General features: G+C 32.5%; 2 protein-coding genes across 2 annotated transcripts; one reads left to right on the top strand and one right to left on the bottom strand.

Annotated features, from left to right (window-relative positions):
- On the top strand, positions 1-2,707 carry LOC8260459 (F-box protein At-B; the record flags this gene model as incomplete). Its single annotated transcript, XM_025159134.2, is given in 9 exon segments — positions 1-362; positions 569-659; positions 789-1,042; positions 1,044-1,131; positions 1,134-1,276; positions 1,278-1,692; positions 1,694-1,757; positions 1,760-1,849; positions 1,852-2,707. Coding segments are annotated over 9 exon segments (1,662 nt in total), but the record flags the coding sequence as incomplete, so codon positions are not given.
- Positions 2,708-3,185: 478 nt separating this feature from the next.
- Positions 3,186-8,863, bottom strand: LOC8260460 (COP9 signalosome complex subunit 6a). Its single transcript, XM_002529164.4, has 9 exons — positions 8,432-8,863; positions 8,205-8,293; positions 6,954-7,047; positions 5,912-5,973; positions 5,751-5,829; positions 5,527-5,619; positions 4,931-5,031; positions 4,268-4,323; positions 3,186-3,707 (listed from the first exon to the last, which is right to left on the bottom strand). Exons 1-9 carry the CDS (start codon positions 8,730-8,732, stop codon positions 3,626-3,628), a joined length of 957 nt encoding a protein of 318 aa, XP_002529210.1. The 5' UTR covers positions 8,733-8,863; the 3' UTR covers positions 3,186-3,625.
- Positions 8,864-25,584: the final 16,721 nt, after the last annotated feature.

The following is a 25,584-nucleotide window of genomic DNA, read 5'->3' as shown; positions in this document are numbered from 1 at the left end:
CGATATGGAGAGACTGCCGATAAGCTCGAAAACGAAGAGATACTGTCGAAAGTGGATTTAGAAACACTCTTTACAGTGTCTTGCGTTAGCAAAACCCTGCAATCCTCCATCAGCTCTCACGTCCTTCCATTTCTTTCCTCCCTTAACCTCCCCTCATCTCTGGTTCCAGACCCCAACACTCTCTCTTATATCCGGACTAAGTGCACTAACCTTTACACTCTCACTCTCAATTGTCAACGCCTCCATGATCCTTGCGTCACCCCTTTCTTGACCCAACGCCTTCACCACCTCAATTTGTCTTGCTGCTCTTTGCTCTCGTATCACTTTCTTGCTTCCGTTGGACAGAACTGTCCTAATCTCAGGTTATTTTTTCTGCTTTCTTTATTACCCGTTTTTTGTTACTGCCAAAAATCAATTCTTTTTGTTCTCTACTGTTTTGAAGTGCGAGTATTTTTGCTTTCAAGTGAGAATTTCACAATAATGGCATGTTTGTTTCTCTTGGTGAGATGCAATATAACTGGGTGTAATTTCTTTCTTTATTCTTCTTTCCTTATTGAAAAAATGACAGGGTGCTGAAGTTGGAATTGGCAGATCAAGGCTCACCACATCTGTTTAAAGGGAATCTTGGTTACATGCTTAGTAGGTGTAATTTCCTAGAGGTAAGCTAATGCCATTATGTACCCTTTTAATTTGCTTTGATTTTCCAAGCTCCAAGTTGACTGTGAATTCTTACATAAGAAATGGGGTTTTTTCTTATTACCTGAAGCATGTTTATTTCCTAATGGTAGTATCTTTGCATTAAAATTCGGGGCATATATGTTGATGCGAAAGTTTTCCAGTACATTGAGTTATTTCTGCCCAACACTATTAAAATTCTCAAGTTAAAGCCGACGCTTGAAGAAAATGCAATAGCTCTTGTAAACAAACTAGGAGCTAGTGGAAACTTTTCTGCAACAGAAGAATTTAGCATTCCTGTCTCTCCAGCATCATATGGTCCTGCTCTGCTATGTTTGTCGCTTGTCTTGGACGTTATATCTGATCGCCAGCTCTCTTCCTCTTCTAGTAGAGCTGGATCTTGAGGATAGGCCAAATAAGGAACCTTCTCCCCACCTCGACTTGACCAATACTGGCTTTTGCAATGTTTAGTCACTTGTAGTCATTTGACTTGTCTGTCGCTTATACGAAGTAGAAAGAACTATCAAGGATCATTTAAAAGAATCAATGATGTGGGCATGTTTCTCCTGTCTGAGAGTTGCAGAGATCTGCAGACAGTGACACTCTGGTTTTTCTAAAGTTAGTGATGCTGGCTTTGCATCGTTATTACACTCCTGCCAGAAGTTAAAGAAATTTGAAGTTTGTAATGCCTTGTTTTTATCAGATTTAGCCTTTCATAATCTAATTGGGACTGCTTCTACCCTGGTTAAGGTGAGATTACTGTCATGCAGCCTCATAACTAGTGAAACTGTGAAGAAATTAAGCTTTTCTAGGAGCTTGGGGGTGCTGGACCTTTGTGGCTGCAAGAGTATAGCGGATTCTTGTTTAAGCTCCATTTTATGTCTTCAAAGACTAACTTCTTTGAATCTTACAGGAGCTGATATTACAGATGGTGGTTTATCCATTCTTGGTCAAGGGAGTCCACCAATCTCAGATTTTTCGTTTGCTCTGTGGTGGGGCATGCCAGGAATATCAGACAAAGGGCATTCTTACTATTGTAACTGCTGGTGGAGAAATCACTGAATTGTGTATTAGGCATTGCTTTTAGTGACCGATTCTTCGATGCAAGCACTGGCTACCAAGAGGAACTGCCAGGACGGGAATAAGCAACTTCTGCGCCTAGATCTCTTCAATTGCATTGGATTGGTATTGGACAAACTCGTTTGGCAAGTAAGGGGATTGATGCTATAATTGAAATTTGTAATCAACGACCATAGCTGACCATGTGTTTTGATGGCTGTGAAATGGGATGTCATCATGGATGGCGGTTCCATAGACCAGAAAGCTATTGATTTTGTTTCAACTTCATTTTACTGTTGATGCATTTTCTGCAAAAGGTAAGACCAATAGAAGGCTGACCCTATTTCCTGGGCACATGGATGGAAGGACAAGAAAGATTATGAGATATCTGTTTGATCGCCATTCTTGTTTCAGAGAAAAGAAGAAGGAAAAGAAAAAAGTATCCCAGGTGACATTTTCCTCCCAACGCCATTTTAAGAAGTAGAGTATGTTGGCCATCATTTGAGATTTAGACTTCTTTCATTCTAATCAGTGTCTAAATGAATCCTGCCACAAGCTCAATTGAAAAACCTAAATGCATGTGACTTTCAGGTTCAAATGCAATAGGCAGAACAGAGATGGATGCTATAGTTCTCATCCTTAATATCTCATACACACACACACGCAGTATGTCCTCTATCCATCTCAGAAGAGAAGGGATTAGCGCCCTTCATACAGAAAGAGAGAGAGAGAGAGAGAGAGAGAGAGAGAGAGAGAGAGAGCAGTACTGCTGGTTGCTGGTGAAGTGACAATCTAGATGGGGAAAGTATTAATGTAAACTTTCATCAGATCCAATGAAAACATGAACCATGCACGTCTTAATGATCTTCTTTTCCCCACGCATACACATGTCAGGCAAGTATTTAGACTCGATTGCCATTGTACAACGTTATCTTTATCATGAATAATTGTCAGATTTTCTTTTCCTTTTTAAGCTACTGCTATTTTATTTTTTTTTTGAATAATTACAATTTTTTTTAAAGAAAGTTTCGAGACCCATTCCGAATCACAAATCCATCAGGCTACATTTTTTGTACTTTATTGTGAGCTACAACTTATTAGCAAGTGAACTACTAGTTCAAAGATTGAACTACTATTTGTTTGAGCTCCCAAATTTGAGGAGCAGCAAATTCTGTTCTTCATTCTTGCTCACCCAAAATCGCGGCTGCTGCTTTTTGTTTGTAAATTTTTGTCCTCTGAAGGTTGCATGGCATCCTACCCGTCAAAATTCACAGCGCACTACTGTAATAACATATTCTCAAGGAAATTGGCCTCAGCTGTATAAATTGGCTAATCACATGCTTCTTTGATGATTAACCATTTTCAATAAAATGTATATGATTTAGGAATTGATGGTACAAACAGTATTCCAATCTACCTAAATCTTCAAGAAAGATGATAGAGCAAAATAATAAAAGAAAAAGGGAAGAAGCAGAAGTAGGCATATTTGAAAACGAAGATCTGACAGCTCAGTACACATCTTTCTTAAATTTAATTGACCCCTTGTGCAAGAACTTGATCTGATCTGAACTGGTCGGGCGAACCAAAATAGCTATAATACTAATTAAATAGTTCCCTGAATCTAAACAAACACCATAATCACAGTGCTGGTTTTTTACCATATATTTCCTCACCAAGAAGACAGGCACCAGGAAATCTGATCCATTTCTATTTCTTTCTTAATTGTTAGGAAATATATTCCTGCGCTTCTATGTGCTATGCACATTAAAAAGAGGGAACCAAAAAAAAAAAAAAATTAATAAAAATAATAACAGATAAGAAAAGAAAAAGGCACTTGATCTCATATGATTATCAAATCAAGCATTAATTGCCATATAAGAGCTAGCAACTTTCAGATAAAAGCAGTTCGTCCACCCCTTCGACTATGCCTGTCATAGGCAGTGTTGAATTTGTCAACTAGCTCATTCATTGTGCTGGAGAAAAGTAAAGAAAAGGGGGCCAACCTTAGTTATACCATGGGTAAAAGATGACAATAACAAGTGAAAAAGATGTATGTTGACACGTTGTAAGGATGTATATGCAATAATTCACATGTATGTTGACACGTTGTAAGGATGTATATAGCTGCCCTACAAAAGGCCTTAATATAATCCAAACATTCCTTTTCACCCTTTCCAAAGTGTAAAGCTTGTGCTTATGACGGTAGTTAAGCAGACATTCTTGCTGGTTCATATTTAAGAAACCAGAAATTTCACAAACGGAAAGTAATATTAAAATGGTTTTTTTCTTCAATGTCCTATCACATTAGAAGTTATCAAGATCTGAAGTCTTCACTAAATATTAACAGTTGCTCAATTTATTGTCACCCTTAGCATTATAATTTTTTTATTTCCCTTAATCACATCAATTTGTATTCATTTTCAATAAGCAATAAGACGAGTTCATGTAACTACAGAAGAAAATATTATTTTGTCAACAAAATATAACAGCAGAAGAAAGAAATAAATGCTGCACTAATGTGCCTATATCATACCTTGAGCAGTTAGTAAACATGGCCAGGTAAGTGATTAACAACGTATCATTGTATTCCTGTATGCAAAGTGAAAAACACAAATATCACATGAAAGCACAGTAGAAAGGTAGCAGCCTAATAAATCCAGCCATAATAAGGATATGTGAAGGTTACCCTAGAAAATCAAGTATCATCAGATGTTACATATCATTATCATATGCTGCTGATATCAGTTGGTTTAACTGTCAATTTATAATGGATAGACCAAGAGTTGTAGCTGGGTTTGGCTATGGAGCTGAGTTCAGATTGGTTGACAGACTAACAGTTAATACCATGAGTGGGAGGAGAGGGAAGGTCGGAGAGAGGAAGGGAAGGAGAATGCAAATGGGCTTGGTTAAAACCTAAAAGAACAAATAATTTTTTGAGGAATTCTAGAATTTCAATTAATTCTAAATTAGAAATCTCAAAAAATGTCTTCCAAATAAGCTTTTACTATAAACATAATAAGCTATATTTTTGTAAAGTAGAAAAGAAGCACTCATTTAAGAAAGTGGTTCTCAATCTACAGGTTAGAAGTTAGATTTGGATGAAAACATATGCAGATTGCCACTTTAGCATATGGTTATAATTTGAGACAAATACCGCAAAATCAGATCTCCCAAAAAGGTAACAAATGTCACTCACCATCAAGAAATCATCTTGAAATTTTTCTGATTCAATGGCTGGCAGTCTTCTCAAAAGGCTTGAAACTTGTCTTAACAATGAGTTCTCACAAGGAATTTCACCTGCATTAAGATTATCTCAAATGTAATTAATATAAACTCTAAAAGACTGCTAACTCCTACTTTTCACAAGCATAAACATCTGCATCCAGGATAATAATCCTTACTTTTCCTTTTGTTCCCTTTTTTTAATTAAAAATTGTGATCCATCAGTCCAACCCTTCTCCATGTTTCCAACTAAATCTGAGATGCCCCCTTTCAACCCAGCACAATGACAGGTCTTGTCATCAAGAGGGTGTAAAGTAGTACTACAGGTCTTTAAGAAATTTCAAGTTATTTAAGGTAGACACCTTGGTATTGTTGAATTATTCTTTTGACTATACAACTACTATCCAGCAAAATACTTGTGCAACCTTTTAATGAGGAGAGTTGCAACTTAAAGCATTTCCCCATATTTGGATATCAAATAAATTAATATCATTTAAATTCACAAGGAAATCCCATTAGTCATAATATGAAGGTAATCAGTTGCATTTGTCATATAATAACTGTATTTACCTTTTTGCATTGCTGCAAGATAGTGATGAAGCACCCTAATTCTGCTATTTAACATCTTGATCGCACTATGTATGCCAGTAAGATGAGCAGCCACTGCAGACAAAAGCAAGTTACACCAATATATCACAGAACAAAAATTTTCTGACGTACTGATTCCTATTTTTCCAGTTTTTGAAAACCAAATGATTTTATATAAATAGTTAGACAAGGGTAGATAGATTTACATTGAGTTGCTGCAGAGCCTCCATCAGAGGGCTTAAGGTGCGCCACATGATCAACTGAGATTCGTTCAGCTTCCACTGTCTTTTGATCACAAAGAAAAGGGTTGAAAAATGTAGTAGTAACAGAAACTACAAAAACTTGTATAGCAATGAAGATGACTAACCTCAATTGTATAACTTGAACGAACAAAAATAAGTTGTGGAATTCCGTCTATGACATGCAGCTCTACAGAAGTAACAATCAACATCCAAAAGAGTAAGAACATTACTCTCTCAATAGATTCAAAGGTCAAAAGATCATATTAGACAATCAAATGCATAAAAACTACTGAAGACATAGTAATGCTTCCCATAAAACATTATGAATGACAGATCTAACCCAACTGAAACAGGACTAAATTTAACACCATTTTATAGTTACAAAATTATATACTGTATTATACAAATTATAATATAATAAAACTCTACTATGTACATGCAATGCCTACAAAATGTTATTTTCCAGCTTATAGCTTTAAAAACAGCCTAGTTTTGCGCATAATGAAGCATAAACCATACTGCCTATCTAAGACCAGCTAACTTAAAAATGGTTATGATGTTATCTTCCAAAGACGTTGGTATAGGTTAAAAATTAGGCCCTTGCCTAACTATTTATTGTTTAGACGTTTCAGATTGAATGGTTTCTTAACCTGGCACTTTGACCTAATGCTCCATATACAAAACATAAGTAATTATATTATTGTAATTCTATTCTAGCACAAGTGGCGATTTTGTCTTTCATTCGGGCGGCTCTAAAACCCAATGAACTTCCATGTGAGCAATAGAATGATAATGTCATAACCTATTCTTGTATCCCCACCAAAAATGTATTTAGAAATGAGCAGTCCTTTAGTAAAAATAAAAAGCAGATGGTCCTAGAAGAGCTGAAACAAAATCCCATGGAGGCAGTGCAAGAGCAAAAGTGGAATGACATGGATAGTTTCAATAAGATCTCATAATTTAGCTTAATAGGAGTCTCTATGGCAATGGCAATGGCAATGGCAATGGCAATGGCAGCGGCAGAACATGATTTGTGCTACGACTAAATGAATGGTGAAAGACTGATTCTGAGTTAAACTTCTGTCCCCCTAACTAGCAAATTCATACAATCAGCATTGCTGACAAGAACTTTATAGAAAAGAAGAGACAGGAGCAAAGATCACATACCACTTTCATAGATAATCACAGGCAGATCCTTCTGAGCAGGATTGATTGAAGGATTGAGTAGAACATAAACAGGACTTTCATTAATATCCATCAACTGTTACCAAAAGAAAACTTACAGTTTATTGACAAAAGCAGAAAAATGCAACAATAACATGCCAGAACAGCCAGCAGGAAGAACATAAAAGAGCAGAAAACAATCGCACAGGTGGACGAATTTATCCCCCAAGTAGAAAAATAAATGCTTATAATAAGATAGAAGTTAGTGAAGCTAAGTTAACTCATTTTGCACCATCCATCAGCGTTGAGAGATTTTAAATTTCAGCAAGATGCATTCAGAAGTCAAAGACCCACTTGCAATTATCATGGCAACAGTTATCAAGCTTTTGATACAAAATAAGTTGTCATCACATTCATGCTAGTGGAAAAGCAGTCAGAAGTCAAAGACCAATACACACCCTACAATAAGTTATGGAGTTCTTAATGCAAAACATATATTTATCAAATATTGTCATGAGACTCGTGCTCACATAAGATACTTTGAGCTAAACCCAACGGAATGACAAGTATTTTCAATACAATGCCTATGCAGATGGTTCAAACATTCAGAAGAATATTTTTTAAGGGTTTAAATCAACCTAGGGGTGTCCTGATGCTTTTCTCAATCTATAACATTATCACCTTCCTTCATGCAAACTAAGATTTAGTCTATTTCTTCTCTACATCCAGCTCTAATTTTCTTTTTCGCTCTTCGTGCAAACCCATGTAGTATCAGATGGTGTTCAACTCTCTCCTATCAGAAATATACAACGTCAAAAAATGCTAATAGTCCTCAATTTGAAAACATCATAGAACCTATTAAACATCACAAGTTTTTCTCTAGGGATAGAGAAAGACAAAAATGCACGAGGAAGCAATGTTGTAAGCTTAATGTAGCATAATATCAATTGCATACAAAAATAGACATGTTTCAATCCTAACAAAAACTGCTAATAATTCCAATGAAAGGGAGAAGGACAACAAAACTGTTCATGAAAACAAGATTTAGACTATTTCTTCTCTATGTCAAGTCTATAGGCTGGCATAAAAATACGGAGACATAAAAGTTCAATGCAATTGTAGATCCATAAGTAGCACCAGGCAATTTAGTTATTCCATTTCCAATAAGAGACCTTCAGAAAACTAGTAATAATTATTAATATAAATAACTAAAACTCACTATATAGAGTTTAAAAAATAAAATAAAAAACATACAGCTTTATGGATATGCATATCAGATTCCTCAGCGTCACTGCCCGTTGAATACCAACCCAATATATAAAAGTGAGGAAAGACCTTCTTATCTGCAAAACACAAACCCTATCACAATAATTAAACCCTAAGAACTTCACTTTCACATTAATTAACCCTAAAAAATCCAAAAAGCAAAAACTCTTTTTCTTTTTTTCTTTTACAAATTAATAACAGTAAAGAGAAATTACAAAGCTCTTGCTTCTTCTCAAGAAAAGCACGATCAAGAGAATGAGTAATAGGATCATAAAGAAGTTCAAAACTGTTAAAAATCTCAACGGTGCGTCCTCTTTGTACTCCTATTACGCATCCGTACACTCTCGGTGGCGCCAATGAGACAGTATTTTCTCCTCCGCCATCGCTGCCTCCGTTGGTGGTGGTGGTAACGGGAGGGTTCATCTGAGATTTGACACGCGTGTAGTGATCTGATATGTTGACTATGACTAAAGGATGTAGCTTGAACGTTAAGCCGCTGCTAGACGACGACGCCATCGTCGTTTTCAAAATTTACCTACTGTCGTAATCGGACACAGCGTCGGTGTGAGAGAGAGAGAGAGAGGGGAGTTTTATGATTTAAACGGTCTATTTGGTAGGAGATATCGAGGGTTTATTATTACTAATACTGTTTTTCTTTTTTCTTTTTTCTGAAAATATTATTACCAGTACCGTTACTACTGCTACTATCAGTATTATTAATTATTTTAGGAAATTATTACTATTATTTTTATTATTATATTTATATTATTAAATTATTATTAGAAAATTTTAGAAAAAAAATCTAGTTTAACCCAATTTCAATTTTAGGTGCATTTTTTCTTTTATAAATCAATGTTAATGATCATGTTTGTTGATAAAAAATAATAAAGATATTATGAATTTCTACTAATTTGGCTTAATTTATTAGAAGTAATGCTTTTTTTAATAAATTAGAAGTGATATTTTATAAAATAAAATTATTTGATGTTATTTTTAAAAATATAAAATAAATTTATTAATCTATTGTGATTAAGAAAACACTTATTTGAAATTAAAAATATAAAAAATAATTCTTAAATATTTTTCAAAATATAATATAAGTACCACATCAACATGTGAAATACATTAGTAGAAATTCATTAAGTAAATATTGTCTTTTGCTAATAGATACAAACGCGTATGTTAATTTATCATAAGAAAACGTAACATTTATGATACCATGTGTGCACTTTCTAAATCCCTATTATTAGTCCTATTATATTTTGCATTCAATTTCTTAACGACACATATGAGTGTTTTAAATTGGGTTAGAAGTGTTAATTTGGTGTTATTAAATTTTAAATAAAATACTCATAACAACATAAATTTAATATATATTTTATTATATAAAATATAAACAACAAAATTAAAAAAATATAATTTATAAAAAATCTGTAATCAAATAGAGACTCGAATTTTTCTATTTCCTTAAGATAAATTTATTCTCTACCAGTGTTAAGGGTTTAATAACAATTGTCTCTCGGGATACAATAATTTTTTCTTATAAAAGTAGCACTCCAATTTACAAAAAATTGTAAACTAATAATATTAACTCTCTCAAAGACAAAATACAGTTTTTTTTTCTTTTAGAAAAAAGAAAAAAGAAAAATAAATAATGAAAAAATAGCTACAGAAAGTTTTTTATACAAGATTTATGGAGAGACATAACTCTCTTAAGAGACATTATCCAAAAGACAATGACTCTTCTAAGGGACATTATTTAAAAGACATGACTCTCTTAAAAGATATAATTCAATCTAAATAAAATAATATTATTCTATTAAAATAATATTATTTTAATAATAATCTCTCACATGAATGGAAATTGAAAGAACAAGTACACAACAATATGCAGACACTTGGGAGAGTTATTATAAGATATGTTGTATTGGGTAAGGTAGCTTTTGGCTTTGAACCTTACTTAACAAATATTATTGATTTACTTAGTTCACCAGTGAATATACTGTCTTGAATTGTTCAACCGTTGGTGTAAATCAAGACAACAATATTTACACACCATATCTTAGAATATTGTTTAGTTCTCATGATTATGCTCATTTTGGCCCTGACAACTCCTAGTTTCATGAATGCTTTAGAGAATTCAGCCCTAAAATTCCTATAAAAACAACCTCAATTTTACATTCATATAGGTGATATATACCCTTTTATGAATCATTAAAAGCATAGTTTATCCTAGAGCACATTTCATAAAGCAAATTTCATTATAAAAATGGGTAGAAGTGGTTAGCTCTAAATTACTTTTACTGAGTTTACCTAGTCTAGTTGTCCTTTTTGAACCTACATCTTGGGATCTCCAGTCAACTAGATTGGGTTACCACTATGAAATCTCTTTAGTCATAGGCTTTAATCCCATTTTTCTCGACGAACAATTTACTTGATCTCTAGACAAACTTTTAGTAAGTGGATCCGCTAGGTTGTCTTTCGACTTTACATAGTCAATGGATATAATTACACTCTCAAGTAATTGTTTAATCATATTATATTTACGACGTATGTGTCTAGACTACCATTATAAATTTGAATATGTACTCTGCAAATAGTTGATTGACTATCACAATCTATACTTATTACATATATAGATTTTGGCCATCATGGAATATCCTCTAAGAAATTTCTAAGCCATTATGCTTCCTCTCTAGCTTTATCTAAAGCTATAAACTTAGATTCCATTATGGATCTGGCTATACAAGTCTGTTTTGAGGATTTCCATAAAATTGTTGCACCACCAATTATAAAGACATAAATCACTTGTATACTTCGAGTCCTTAGAGTCAGACATCAAGTTCGCATCATTATAACCTTCTAGTACAACAAGGTACTTGTATAATGCAAATCATAATCTCGAGTATATTTTATATATCTAAGAATTCTTACAAGACCCTTCAAATGGTCTTTGCTTGGGTTGCTAGTGAATCTACTCAATTTATGTATAATATAAGCTAAGTCTGGGCATGGACAACTCATAAGGTATATCAAATTGCATATTGTACGTAAATATTCTAAGTGAGATATGGGTTCACCATTATTTTTATTTTGATGTACATTTATATCTACTGGTGTTCTTACATGGGTTTCATCTTTAACAAAAAATTTATTGAGTATTTTCTCAATATATTTTGACTGAGATAAAGCTAGTCATGTAGATGTCTTAGACATTTTAATACCTAAGATGACATATGCCTTCCCTATATCTTTCATATCAAAATGATTAGTTAACATCCTTTTAGTAATCATTATTAGCTCAATGCTACTTCCAATGATTAATATATCATCCATGTATAGCATACTAATACATAGCCTTCAAGTGTCATTTTAACATATACACAATTATCACATTCACTTATTTTTAAACCATTTAACACCATTACTTTGTCAAATTTAATGCGCCACAACTTGAGCACTTGTTTTAAGTCATATAATGACTTAACAAGTCTATAAACTATCTTTTCTTTTTTAGGAACATCAAGTCCTTCTGGTTGTTCCATATAAATTTCTTTTTCTAATTCACCATTTAAAAAAGCAGTTTTAACATCCATTTGATGTATTTTAAGATCATATAATGTTGCTGTAGTAATTAATAATTTTATAGATGTTATTCTTGTTGCAGGTGAATATGTATCAAAGAAATTAAGACCTTTCTTTTGCTTGAATCCTTTAGCTACCAATATTGCCTTATATTTATCAATCGGACTATCAGGTTTTAATTTTTTCTTAAAAATCCATTTGCACCTTAATGGCTTGATATTTAAAGGTAAATCCATTATCTCCCAAGTATGATTTTGCATAATGGATTCAATCTCGCTATTGATAGCCTCTTTCCAAAATGGAGCTTCTGGAGTAGACATTGCTTCTTTGAATGTCTTAAGTTCATTTTCTAACAAAAATATTAGAAAATCTGGACCAAAGAATTTAGCTACTTTTGCCCTTTTACTACGTCTTGGTTCATCTTCACTAACCTTTTGAAGATTATCCAAAGCCATATCATAAGTTTATTTGTTACAACTCATCTCAGGTACATCTTTATATGAAAAGATGTCCTCAAAGAATGATGTATTTCTAGATTCAATGATAGTATTATCATATATATATGAAATATCTAACTTGTATACTAAGTACCGATATACACTATTATTAGTAGCATAACCAATAAATATACAATCTACAGTCTTAGGTCTAATCTTAACCTTTTTGGGATCTGAGATTGCCACCTTAGCTAAACATCTCCACACTTTAAGGTATTTATATGAACGTTTTCTTCTTTTCCATAATTTATATGGAGTTTTCTCTTTTCTTTTATGTGGTACTTTATTTAAAATGTGGTTAGCTGAGAGAATAGCCTCCTCCACAAATTTTGAAAATAATCAACATGGTATTCATCATCTTTTTTAAATTTGACTCTTGCATTTTACAATACCATTAGATTGAGGTGAATGAAGATCAGTTGTTTGATGAGTAATGCCATGTTCAAAACAAAATTCCATTAAAAGGTGATTTATATTCCCCACCTCTATCACTCCTTATTGCTTTTATTCTTTTACCAAGTTGATTTTCAACTTCATTCTTATAATGCTTAAACACCTCAATAATAGCTTCACATTTGCCTCTTAGTAAATAAACATAACAAAATCTTGTGCAATCATCAATAAAAGTAATAAAATACTTTTTTCCACCTCTAGCTTGCACAAATTTAAGATCACATACATCATTATGAATTAAATCTAGAGGTTCTGAACTCCTCTCAACTATATAAAATGGAGCTTTTGTCAATTTTGCCTCCACACCTATTTGACATTTAATATTATGATAAATATGACATTAGGTAGTAAATCTAAATTCATTAATTTTCTTAATGAATTATAATTTACATGGTCATGCCATAATATAGAAGACTGAGTCAAATAAACAGAAGATGTGATTTTATTATTACTAAAATCATAAATTACATTCATTACATTCATCTTAAAGAGGCCACTATTCATATACCCCTCCATTACATACATGCCATTTTTTGTGAGTACAAACTGGCTGGACTCAAATACCACTTTAAATCCATGCTTGCTTAATAATGAACCAGATACTAGATTCTTGCGAATGTCAGGCACATGAAGTGCATCCTTAAGCACAAGTTATTTGCCATAAGTCATTTTCAAGACCATTTTTCCAAGACCTACTACTTTTAACTTGGATGAATTATCCATGCATAGATCTATTCCACCATTATAACATAGGTAGAAAAGCTATTTCTTTCAGAATAAATATGGTGAGTGGCTCTAGTATCAATGTACCACTCCTTTGGGTTATCTACCAAATTTGCTTCAAAAACCATAGTTGAAAGCATAAGATCAGAAAATCCAAAAGAAATATTATCTTCTTTAATCATATGCACTTGACCTTTACTTGATTATCCTTTTTTGGCTTGTCCCCTGGACCGAAAATCCTTGGCTCTATGTCCCTGCTTATCACAAACATAACACTTGCCATTAAATTTTTTAGAATTACCTTCCTTTTGGTTGTTCCCAGAAAATTTTCTTTTCTTGTTAGGTTGTTGCTCCACAAGATTAGTTTGTCTCCATAGGTGTCTTTCCTAATCTTTTATCAATATTTCTATTATCTTCTTCAATCTTACAATGAGATCCTCAAGTCCCATCTCTTTTCAATTATGCTTGAGATAATTTTTAAAATCCTTTCAAGACGGTGGCGATTTTTTTAAAAAAATTGCAGCAACTTGAAAAGATTCACTTAGAATCATTTTGGAAAAAAGTGCAATTTGGCCACTAACCTTTTTACACGATCACAATTTAGTCCTTTTCCAAATTTATGGACTTTTTAGTCTAAACCTTTATATATTTGGCTCAAACTAATCATATTTAAAAAAAAAAGTATGAGAGCCACTCTCTCTTAAAAATAAAAAAAATAAAAAAAATTATAGTATTAAAATATTATTAAATAACTTTTTTATAGTTTTAGTGTAATTAATGTAATTAAGCAATAAGTAGCTATTACCACCATTGTTCTCGCTAAAACCGCTCTCGGCACCACTACTATTATAACTGTCTCTTCCATTGTCATAATTAAGAAAAAAATAGTAAGAACATTGTATTAATATTTATTCCTTTATTGTGTTTTGTTTAATTATCAATATATAGTTTTAAAATTTAAATAATTTAATATAAGAAATTAGTATTCTTTTTATATTTTTCATTCTGTCCACTCTCTTTCTAAGGAGTGCGTAACTCACTCTCTCATTTTTTTTAAAAAAAAATATAGTTAATTTGAGCTAAATATGTAAAGGTTTGGATTAAAATGTCCAAAAATATAGAAATGGTTAAATTGAATTCAAGCAATAAGGTTAGTGGTCAAATTAAACTTTATTCTAATTATTTTCTGAGCATGAATCTCATGGAGAATAATTTGCAACTCTTGGACTTGATTCATAACTGTCTTGGAGTCAACCATTTTATACTACAAAAATCTGCCAACTAAAACTTTATTTAAATGAGCATCCTCTGTTTTATATCTCTTTTTCAAGGACCTCCAAAGTTCTTTGGCTCTAGGAATATGACTAAACACATTATACAATGTGTTATCCAAGCCATTAAGAATATAATTCTTACACAAAAAATTTAATTGCTTAGCAATAATTATTTGCACATTATCACCTTCTTTAGCTTTTGGTTCATCTTCTTTTAACACATTGACTAAATTCAAAGTTGTTAATTAGAAAAGCATTTTTTGTTGCCATCTTTTAAATCAATCGAAAAAAAATCTTAGGATTATTAATTTAACGTTATTAAATTTTAAATAAAATACTTATAATATGATAAAACTAATATGTGCTTTATTATATAAAACATAAACAATAAAGTAAAGGAAATAAAGTGTATAAATAACCTGTATTCAAATCGAGGCTAGAGTTTTACTCTATTTCCTTAAGACAAATTTGTTCCCCACTGGTGCTAAGAGTTTGATAACAATTGTCTCCCAGGATACAATGATTTCCTCTCGTAAAAGTACCACTTCAATTTACAAGACATGTGAACTAATAATATTAACTCTCTCAAAGACAAGATGAAGAATTTTTTTTTTTAAAAAAGAAGAAAAGAAAAACAAGTAATGAAAAAATAGTTAGAGAAAATCTTTTATACAAGATTTATGAAGAGATATAACTCTTTTAAGAGACATTATCGAAAAGACATGACTCTTCTAACATATATGATTTAAAAGACATTACTCTCCTAAGAGACGTAAGCCATAGTTATGTCTTAATATAATTTCTCATTCAATCTAAAAGATAAACATAATATATTTTTTTATAGTAGATATGATATCTTTGCAAAAAATACTATAGTGGCTTAAGATTATTTTATTTATACTATTTACACATTCATATTCATTTTTTATCTAAAAATAATAAAGAAAATCTCCTCTAGACATTGCAAAACACGAACTCGATCAATCCCGCATTAGTTTTGCATAGATTTCAAAATTAAAGTCAAACATTAAGTGGAAACAATTAGATCTATAGGTTCTTTTCTATTCTTTCAAAAAGATATTGATTGTAGATAATTTTAGTTTTTTCTTAGATAGATCTCTGATTATTTTGGTCGAGATTGAGTTAGAACTGATAAATCAATATCATTACAGGATGTTGGTAGTAGTTTAAAGAATTTTGAGTTAAATTTCGAAAATCATTACCTTATTTTATTCTCATTACTTTATTCATTGAAGTATTGGACTTTGAGAGTTGGCATTCCAATCTCAACTAGGATGACTGCCTTTGATTCATATGCTAGGCGAAAGGGGTATTTTTGTTGTGATCCTAGGAGTTGTTCGGTATGCCCAAAGCACATTGTGGAACTCATCTACCCACCTTTTTTTCTGTCCAGTCTTCTCTTCAGCCCTTGCAACATCGTTCAGTTGGTTACTTCTGTTTGCCCATTTAACTGAGGATAAGCAACAAAGGTGAACCGAAGATCAAATATTCAAATTTTGGCAAAATTTCTTAAAGTTCTTATTATCATATTGTTTGTCATTATTTGTTACTAAGTTATGAGGAATTCCATATATGCAAATCATTTCTCTCTAGAAGAAGTCAATGGTCATTGACTCAGTTATGCTTACTATTTTAGCTTTTATCCACTTTATGAAGTGGTCATTTGCTATAATTGAGAACTTCCTTTGTCTTGTAGCTAGGGGAAAAGGACCTAGAATATCCATTCCCCAAACTGTGAAGGATTATAGACTTAGAAAGGGAGATTGGAGTGTTGCTGGCAAGTGACTTACACTCTGATTTTCCTAATAATTAGTGCAAGTCTGAACGAGGAGCATCTTTATGCATACTTGGCTAGTAATATCCTTGAAGCATGGCCTTTCTTGTGATTATGGTTGTTGCCTCATATGCTACGCATATCCTATCATGGATCTCTTTTAAGACATACTCTCATTTGTCTTTGTTCACACATCTACACCGTGGCGTGAAAAAGGCTTTCTATATAAAATCCCTTCTTGAAAAGCATAAAGGGAGGACTTCTTAACTACTCTTGTTGTTTCATTATGATCCTCAGACAATTGCCCTTCATCTAAGTATTTTATAATAGGGAGCATCTACGAGTCATAATCTTGGATGACCAACACTTGCTTAGGTTTGGCTATGCTAGGCTTTTTTAATTCTTCTATGGGGGCATTCTCAGTCTTCAGTCCTTTAAAGGCTTGCTTAGCAAGTGTGTCAGCTTCTCTATTCTCCTATAGGACTTTATTAATTTCCCATCTTCTTCGCATATCTATTATCTCTTTCAAGAGGCTAGTTGCTTGATGGACATATTGTTTTAAATCTTCATCTTTTGTTTCACAGGAACCCATAACTTGGTTGAATATAAGTTGCAAATCACTTTGTATTTGATATATTCTGCTCGGACTACCTTCGCCATCCTCAATCCTGCGAATAAGGCCTCATACTCCACTACATTGTTGGATGCTTTGAAGAATTACCTTACTAAGTATTTAAAAAGTATATTTTTCGATCCTCTTGGAACTAACCCTATGCATGTTCCATCAACATTTGAAGCTCCATCCACATACAACTTCCAAGTGATTAGCTCTTCTACTAGGTGTTCTTCGGTCTTAGGCATGCTTATCTCTACCATAAAGTCTACTAAGGCTTGAGCTTTTATGGCAGTTTGTGGCATATATCGAACATCAAATGCTTTGATCTGGACTGACCATTGTATTAGCCTTCCCGAGGTATCTAATTGCTAGAGAGCTTTCCTTAGAGGCTGATTAGTTCTAATAATCATTGCGTGAGTTTGAAAATATTGTCACAACTTTGTTACTATTATGATGATTGCAAGCACCAACTTCTCTATGTTGGTGTATTTTATTTCTACTCCTTTCAGAACTTCTCTCACATAGTAGATCAATTTCTGCTCATTTTCTTCATCCCTGAATAGAACGAAAATTATTGTCTCATTAGTTGCTAACAGGTATAAGTATAAAGTTTCTCCAAGCAATGGTTTGCACAGTAGAGGTGGGGAGCTCAAGAATGCATTCAAATCTTGAAAAGCCTTTTGACATTCTTCTGTCCACTGAAATTTTTAACTTTACTTAATGTCTAGAAGAATGGCAAGCATTTTTTGGCTGAGAAAGAGATAAATCTCCTACAACTGTGATTCTCCAATTGAGTTTTTATACTTTGTTTACATTTCTCGGTGCTCTCATATCTATTATTGCTTGCATCTTCTTGAGATTTGCTTCTATACCTCTTTGAGAAATCATATATTCGAAGAATTTTCCTATTCGAACATCTAGGTTGAGCTTTGGATGATGTCTGTTCAAAATTGCAAATGCTTTCTCTAGATCTCTTGCATGGTTCACTGCCTTCTCTGATTTGATGATCATGTCATCAATATAGACTTCAATATTTTTTCCTATTTAATCTTCAAACATTACATTTATCATCCTTTGATATATAGCCTTTGCATTTTTCAAACCAAATGGCATAATTTTGTAGCAGTAAGTCCCAGTATCAATGATAAAGGAAGTTTTCTCCTCATCTTGCTTGAATATAGGTATTTGGTGGTCGCCTTGTGCAGCATCTATGAAGTTATACACTTCATACCCCCTCGTCGAGTCTATAAATTAATCAATGTTTAGCAGAGGATAACTATCCTTTGAGCAAGCTTTATTGAGGTATGTGAAGTCAACGCACATTATCCATTAACCATTAGCTTTTTCACTAAAAAACTACATTAGCCATCCATTCTGGGTACATAACTCTCCTAATGAAACCTGCCTTTAGGATCGTTCACCTGTTTAGCAATCGCCACTTGTCTCTTAGGTGCACTGTTCCTCTTCTTTTGCTTGATTGGCTTGTACTTCAAATCTATATTCAGTTGGTGAGACATAAGAGAAGGATTAACTCCATCTATCTCATTTGAAGTTGAGGCGAACAAAGTTCTTCTCTTGAGGAGAACTTCTTCTATTTCTTTAGTGACTTTGTAGGGTAATTTTTTCATGATCATTATCTTTTTCTTTAGTTCTCCTCCAAGCGAGAGTGACCTTAATTTTCCATGTGGCTTTACCTTTACACCCCTACCTACATCATGTTAAAAAGGGATTTGGTAAGATGAAAGTAAGCGAGAGTGAATTCATTCCATGATGAGCAACGGACCGAACTTCTCGGTTATAATCTCCATTGGTAGTGATTCACACACATCTTTCAGAGATGTCATATTGTATTCTCTGACCATCTTCTAGTTTCCTCTTACAGTGACAACTCCTTTTCATGTAGATATCTTCATTTTTAAGTAAGAAACATATGTCATTGCTTTTGCCTCAATTAAGAAAGGTCTTCCCAAGAGGGCATTGTAGGAAAAAGGGATATTGACCACCACAAACTAAGTTTTGACCATTTTTGTCAGGCCTTTTAGCTTTTTCTCTTTTCTCCTATTTCCTCTCTCACCTCCAAATTGAGCCAAACTGATCATTCTGGTCGAATTGGTTGTCCTCTTAACCCTTGCATGGCATTAGGGATAGATTTTAGATATAGAATTACTCCCCTTAAATGCTTTGTAAGCCTCAAGGGTGATTAGGTTCACCCAGCTACTATGATCTATTAAAATTCTCCTTACCCAAAAGTTTTCAATGTATGATGATATCACTAATGGATCTGAATGAGGTGTGTCTGTTCCTTTGACATCTTTATAAGTAAAGATCACTACAAGATTAAGCTTTTCTGTCTCTATCATATTTACTCTATTCTTTTCTTTTCCTTTCTTCTTAGTCCTTGCAATGTATATTGTTCCTCCCCAGACTATTTTAATTTCTCCATCTTTTCTTAACTTTGGCTTCACCCTTATCTCCATTACTGTCTCTTTTTTCCCTCACTGGGCGGTCTTTCCTTTTGTCAACAAATTTTTTTAGGTGACCTCTTTCGATCTCTCTCTTCAGGTCTCGATAATCTTTTATGTCATGCCCATGTTGACTATGAAATTTGCAATATTTGCTTTTGTTTCTGCCATCAAAACTTTCCTCTCTCATAGGTTTTAGCCATTGTATCTCCCCCTATTCCTTTGAATGTGCATCAGAATATTTGATAAGCAGCTATTCAGAGGAACATAATTAAGCTCCTCAAACTTATACCTTGCTCGATTATCTGATCCTCAATTAGACCTACTTGCCCTATTGTCATCTCACGCTGCTCATCTTTGCTCTTATATTCACTATTATCCACATCCTTTCTCTTACTTATTCAGTAATTTTCATAGTCTTATAAAACTCCAAGATCTTTCCATGAGTTCTTGATATGTATCTGGTGGATCAATAATGTAAAAGTCTTTAAATTTAGTCATGTTAGTGTTGTCGGTCATAACATCTATTGTTGTGTCATGATTTAACCTCTCCACTTCAACAACTTCCTTATTAAATCTCTCAACATAGTCTTTCAAGCTCTCCTTGCTCCCTAAACACACTTTTAAAGATTGATAGACCTTTTCTTTGAAGGTACACTAGTAATGAAGTGTGCTCGGAAGGCTGAAGGTAATTGCTTAAAATCCTGCATAGACTCCTCGACCAAGCTCTGATACCTCTTTTGAATAGCATCTTTAAGTGTTATAGGGAATACTCCACATAGAATGGAATACATCTCAGTCCCCTTAGTTTGAAAATTTGAGCCATGACTCCTAGGATCTCCTAGACTATTGTATGAGTCTAAAACATGCATTTTGAATCCAACAGGAAGCTTAGCCATGATGATGTTCTTTGCTAGAGGATTTTCAACTATCGAGATGTCCTCCCTTAAATGCTTTATCACTTTTATCTGTTGAAAAGCCTCAAAATTCTCTCATTCATATTATCCTTGAAAGCTTGTCTCCATTGAGTGTTATGGCTCCCTGAACTTAAGATGGCCTCCCGATCAGTTATTATTTAGTTTGTTTTATTATGTTGCTCTCTTATAGAATTAATCACATGTGGAGTTGCTCCTTCTTGTTATTGGATCATGTTGTTCAGACTTATAGTCCCTTGGTAAGATGATAATTGATTTTGATTATTTGGTGCAATTGGCGTTGGACAGTTCATCATAGCTTGACTTAAAATCTTTTAGTAATATTACTATATATCCTATATCTGGGCATTATATTAAGCTATAATAACCTAAGGGGAATGAACTTGGATCTGTTGAGAAAAGCTGATTAGAGTACCGGAGATTATTGGCAAATTTGTAGCTGTTGGGATGAATGTTTGCGGGGTATATGGAGTTTGCATATATATGTGTACCAGACCAAGGGGACCATGAGAGAATTGAGGGAATGGTAGGATTCCTAAGTTAGAGACTGCCCTGGCAGGAGGTAAGGAGACTACTAGAGGATTATCCAAATAGGGTTAGAAAAATTGGAAAATCCCTATAAGTGGCATCTGGAACAAGTTAGGCGGTGTTGGTAATATATTTTGCGGAGTAGCGACAACTATAGGTGGTGATGAGATTATTGGTGCAGATGGATTTATTGGTTGAGATGAATCTTTGGTTTGAGATTAGACAATGGGTTGTGATGCCTATAGTTGTTCAGTACTACTAGCACTCGCTAGTAGTGGAATGATTGATTGCAGAGGAGTTAAAGTAGCATTAACTCCCTCCGAAGGGTCAACAGTCACCACATCAGTCGCAGTAGAAAATATGACTTTTTTTGAAATATTTTCCCACAGACAGCTCCACTTGATGAATCACTTAGCAGGGTTGATGAATGCCTAGCACGATGATCCTCAAAAGAGTACTTGTAGATGAATAAACAACGGAATCACTAGAGATGGATTCCTCATATCCACTCTAAGGCCTAAGTTAGAGATTTAAGAGAAGAAGTTATAGATTGCGTAATTGTCAAAGTGAATGTAACGAACCTAAAATCATGGGTCATAACCTCTTTATATAGAAGCTAAGTTAGTCCCTTATTCATATATGAGTGGGACTCAACTCTTAGAAATTAGGGAATTAGCTTTCTAATTGGATTATATCTCATTATCTGTTTGGATTTGCTCCTCATGATATTTCAAATGATGAGCATGTTGTTTGGAACTCCTCTTTTAGTTAGAAATTCATATCCTCTCGTAACTTGGATGCTGAACTGTCGTTCTTCCATATATATTATTTGGATCTCCTTATCCTAGTTGGATGAGGTGAGTTTTATGTATAGTTATCAAATAACAAACTAAAAACATAAAAACATGTGATCTCCTTCAATCAATTGATACCAAAACATTCCATTTATCTTAAATAATACCATTATATAATGATATTAAATTTTTCAACTTGTCAAGTTCTTCCTTGTCTATCTTTAAACTTTTCTTTTAATAAAAACTACTTTACTTTACTATAGCTATAATGTTGGCAAAATGAAAAATTACAATTGGCTAGACATAAGCATTGGTTTTGATCAATGTTCTTATTAATAGGACATGTAAATCTTGCAAATCAAATATGATATGAATATAATAACCTTAATTTCTACTCCATTTGTTTATCATTCTTAATTTTATTCTATCCTCTCCATTTTCTCTTAGTTTTATTATTTTTCTTCCAAACTCAATAAATAAAGATCAACAATCTAAGAATACTATAACCCATAAATAATGTGAAAGAACAATGATGTTAAACACCAAACTAAGACCGAAGACTTCCAATTCATAGAACTAATAAGCTTGTGAATTCTACTAAACATATTCCCAAACATATATGGACTCCATATTTTTAAATAACTAACAATTCTACGATTGTAATATCTTCAAATTTCCATAAACAATTGAAGTTTGACAATCTCAACCAAAAAAACAACATCAAACATATCTTAAAAGGAGACATAAAATTAATAGAAGATAATCTTATTAACTTATAAAAAGCTCCAAAAATAAAACCATCTTCAAAGATAATTCTGATCCATAAAAAAAATATAAAAATTACAATAGTGTGCATTAATTATAGTGGAAAAAAACAAAAATGAACAAAATAAAAGCTAAAAAAATTATGAAATTATAAATAAAAGTTAATTACAATTTTCTTTTTTATTATAATTGTTGATGGACTCTTCTATAGTCCTTGCACATCATCGTTATTATCATAATTCCTAAAAAAATATTTGAGGTTGGATCCACTGTCCCCTTATCATCCTCTTCCACTTGCAATTCTAGTGCTCTTTATTTCATTAGTGCCATTCCAACTATTCAGTGACTTATACAACATACTTTGTAGTAAAGATGTAGGTAGTATGAGCAATTGATTTTGTGAATTGTCACCAAATAATAGAGAATAAAAAAAATAAATGTATAATTTTGTCCAAAAAAGCAGTAAACAGTGTAATTTCCTCATAGAAAAATAAGTTTATATTAATAAGGACAAAAAACTCCAAAACACAAAAAATTAATGTACCATTTGAACATACTTAACGAGGAGAAAAAACAATGGCCATGAAACCCAATAAAAATCAAACTTAAAAGCGTTGTCAGAAGTAGTCTACACTAAATGATAAATACTTTTGCTACAAATAGCTTTATTTTCGAACATTCTGCTTCCACCATCCAAAGCAACACTGCTAGCAGAAATAACAAGCACAACAATGGATGGTTAGTTAGTCTTGCCAAAAAAAGCTTGTACTGAAGGGTCTTTAGCCAAAACAAGAAAAAATAGAAACCCATCAATTGCCAAGTCAAGCGACAGAAGTGGTGAGTCCAACATCTAAGTATTGAAAAAACGTAGCTGGTAACCTCCCAAACCTCCTTCGATAGTAAAAAATAAACATAACATAACATAATAAGGACAATCAATACGGCGATTCAAAATCGTCAAAGTTATGAATTATCCTCCCTCACCGATATATGTTGAATGATAGACTCTCGACTATCTGATTTTGTCTAAGATTATATTTTTTATTAAATTAAAGTAAGATTTTAATTTTTGCAAAAATTAATTTTAGTATTTATACAAAAATAATAAACTAATATTATCTTACTTGCTCTAAATTTTAGTATAATTTAATCATAGTAAGATATAACATTTTAAAAGTATTTCTATTTAGTAACACGTTAAAGAATTATGTAATATTTTAATTCTAAATAATCAAAATGATATAAATATAACTCTTATTATTAATTTTATTACACAAATTGTAATTATGATAAAATTTAAGATAAAATTATAATTTTTTTTATTAATTTAGTCTTTTTTTTAATTGCATTCACTTTTAAATATAAGAGAAATTTTAATCCAATAAATAAAATATAAAGGATAGAGAAATACTTAATATGATAATGATAACTGATTGGAGTGAAAATGGCTAAATCCTTACAAATCGAGACTTTTTAACAGTAAAATATCTTTTTTTGTCATGATTTATGACCGCATGTCTCTTTTTATCTGAAAAAATGTTAAAAGACCAATTTGCTCCTTAAACTTAGAGTAAATAGGTAAATTATCCAGATTTTAATTTCTTGGCCAATTTACCCACCAACTTGTCAAAAATGGCCAATATACCCCATAAAATGGGGAGTGGAATACACATATTGTATATGGAGAGTGAAAATGTATGAAAATAATAAAACAAAATTAAAATTTCTATTTATTTTTATTCTCATTTCTTTTCCTTTCCTTTTCTCTCTTTATTTTTCTCCAAAACCTTTTTTTTTCTTTTATTCCTTCAACAATAAAACAACAGAAGGGATTATAGATCTCTTCTCCTCTTTCTTTAGTCTCTTCTATCCACAAGTTTAACTATCTCTTCAGTTTTGCAAACTCCTCATCCACCCCACTTACCGTTATTGGGCTAAGCATGGATTTCGGTATTTCCCGTCTGAAGTGAATAATTGTATTGAAAAATACCAGAACCGAAATAACCAAAAAATTTTATAACTGAACTGAACTGATCCGAAAATATTTTACTATTATGGTATGATACTGGTTCTTTAACAATAATCGTACCAGAACCGAGCAGTTTTGTACTATATTACTAATTCACTATATACTTAAGCTTTAATTTCTTTTTCACTAATATCATCTACTACAATAACCAGCTCCATGTCTCAAATCTCAATTCATAGGCTTATTCTCTCACATTTAAGCTCTCGACTCACAGACTCTAAGCCAGCCGCATCTCTCACACTTAAAATTGGACTTATATTTTAGTGCTATATAAAATTTATAATTTTTTATTTTAATGCTATCCATCTGCAAAATATTATTATGGTAGCAATAACATATATTTTTATAGTTTATTTTTTAATATTAAATTATTATATTTGTAAGTGGACTAAATTGCAAAGCAAGTTGTTTAAGAATGTGATTGCAATTCTTATACTAGTTTTATTTGGATGTCAATCATATTTTTTTTAATATATTTGATTAAATGTAAGATTTAAAGTTGTGTTTTATCTAAATGTTAGAACCGACAATAACACCAAACAAAATTTTCTTGAACTGAAAAAACTAGTTCAATACAATGTGGTGCATTTATGTTTAGTACGGTACTAGTACTTTAAATTTTAAAAAAATTGAGATTTAGTACGGTACTGGTGATTTATAAATAACCGAATTGGACCGATCCGTACTCAGCCTTATCCACAAAGTATCACCATCAATTGTGTATTTTATTTTTGTTTATTTCATTTGGTTATATGAACCAAATCTTGTATGATGCTCGTATATCAATTGGAGCATATGATTGAGCTTCTCATATTTGGTTGGGTTTGAAGGGATTAGGTATTTAATTAGTGTCAATTTTATCTCTAAATTTATTTCAGTTTGCTAATTTGTGGTTAGATGCTATAATTTTTT

The sequence above is a fragment of the Ricinus communis genome, chromosome 1 (assembly GCF_019578655.1).
Source record: "Ricinus communis isolate WT05 ecotype wild-type chromosome 1, ASM1957865v1, whole genome shotgun sequence".
NCBI classification, from domain to species: domain Eukaryota; kingdom Viridiplantae; phylum Streptophyta; class Magnoliopsida; order Malpighiales; family Euphorbiaceae; genus Ricinus; species Ricinus communis.
The sequence above is the reverse complement of the archived record's forward strand: the minus strand, read 5'-3'. Positions and strand labels throughout refer to the sequence as shown.

Excerpts from the sequence above, each read along its gene's own strand:
- LOC8260460 (XM_002529164.4), bottom strand. The coding sequence starts at position 8,732 with ATGGCGTCGTCGTCTAGCAGCGGCTTAACGTTCAAGCTACATCCTTTA. Across the intron at positions 5,032-5,526 it reads TCTTGCAGCAATGCAAAAAG|GTGAAATTCCTTGTGAGAAC; the intron begins GTAAATACAGTT and ends ATCTTAATGCAG. Across the intron at positions 4,324-4,930 it reads TTCAAGATGATTTCTTGATG|GAATACAATGATACGTTGTT; the intron begins GTGAGTGACATT and ends CTTTGCATACAG.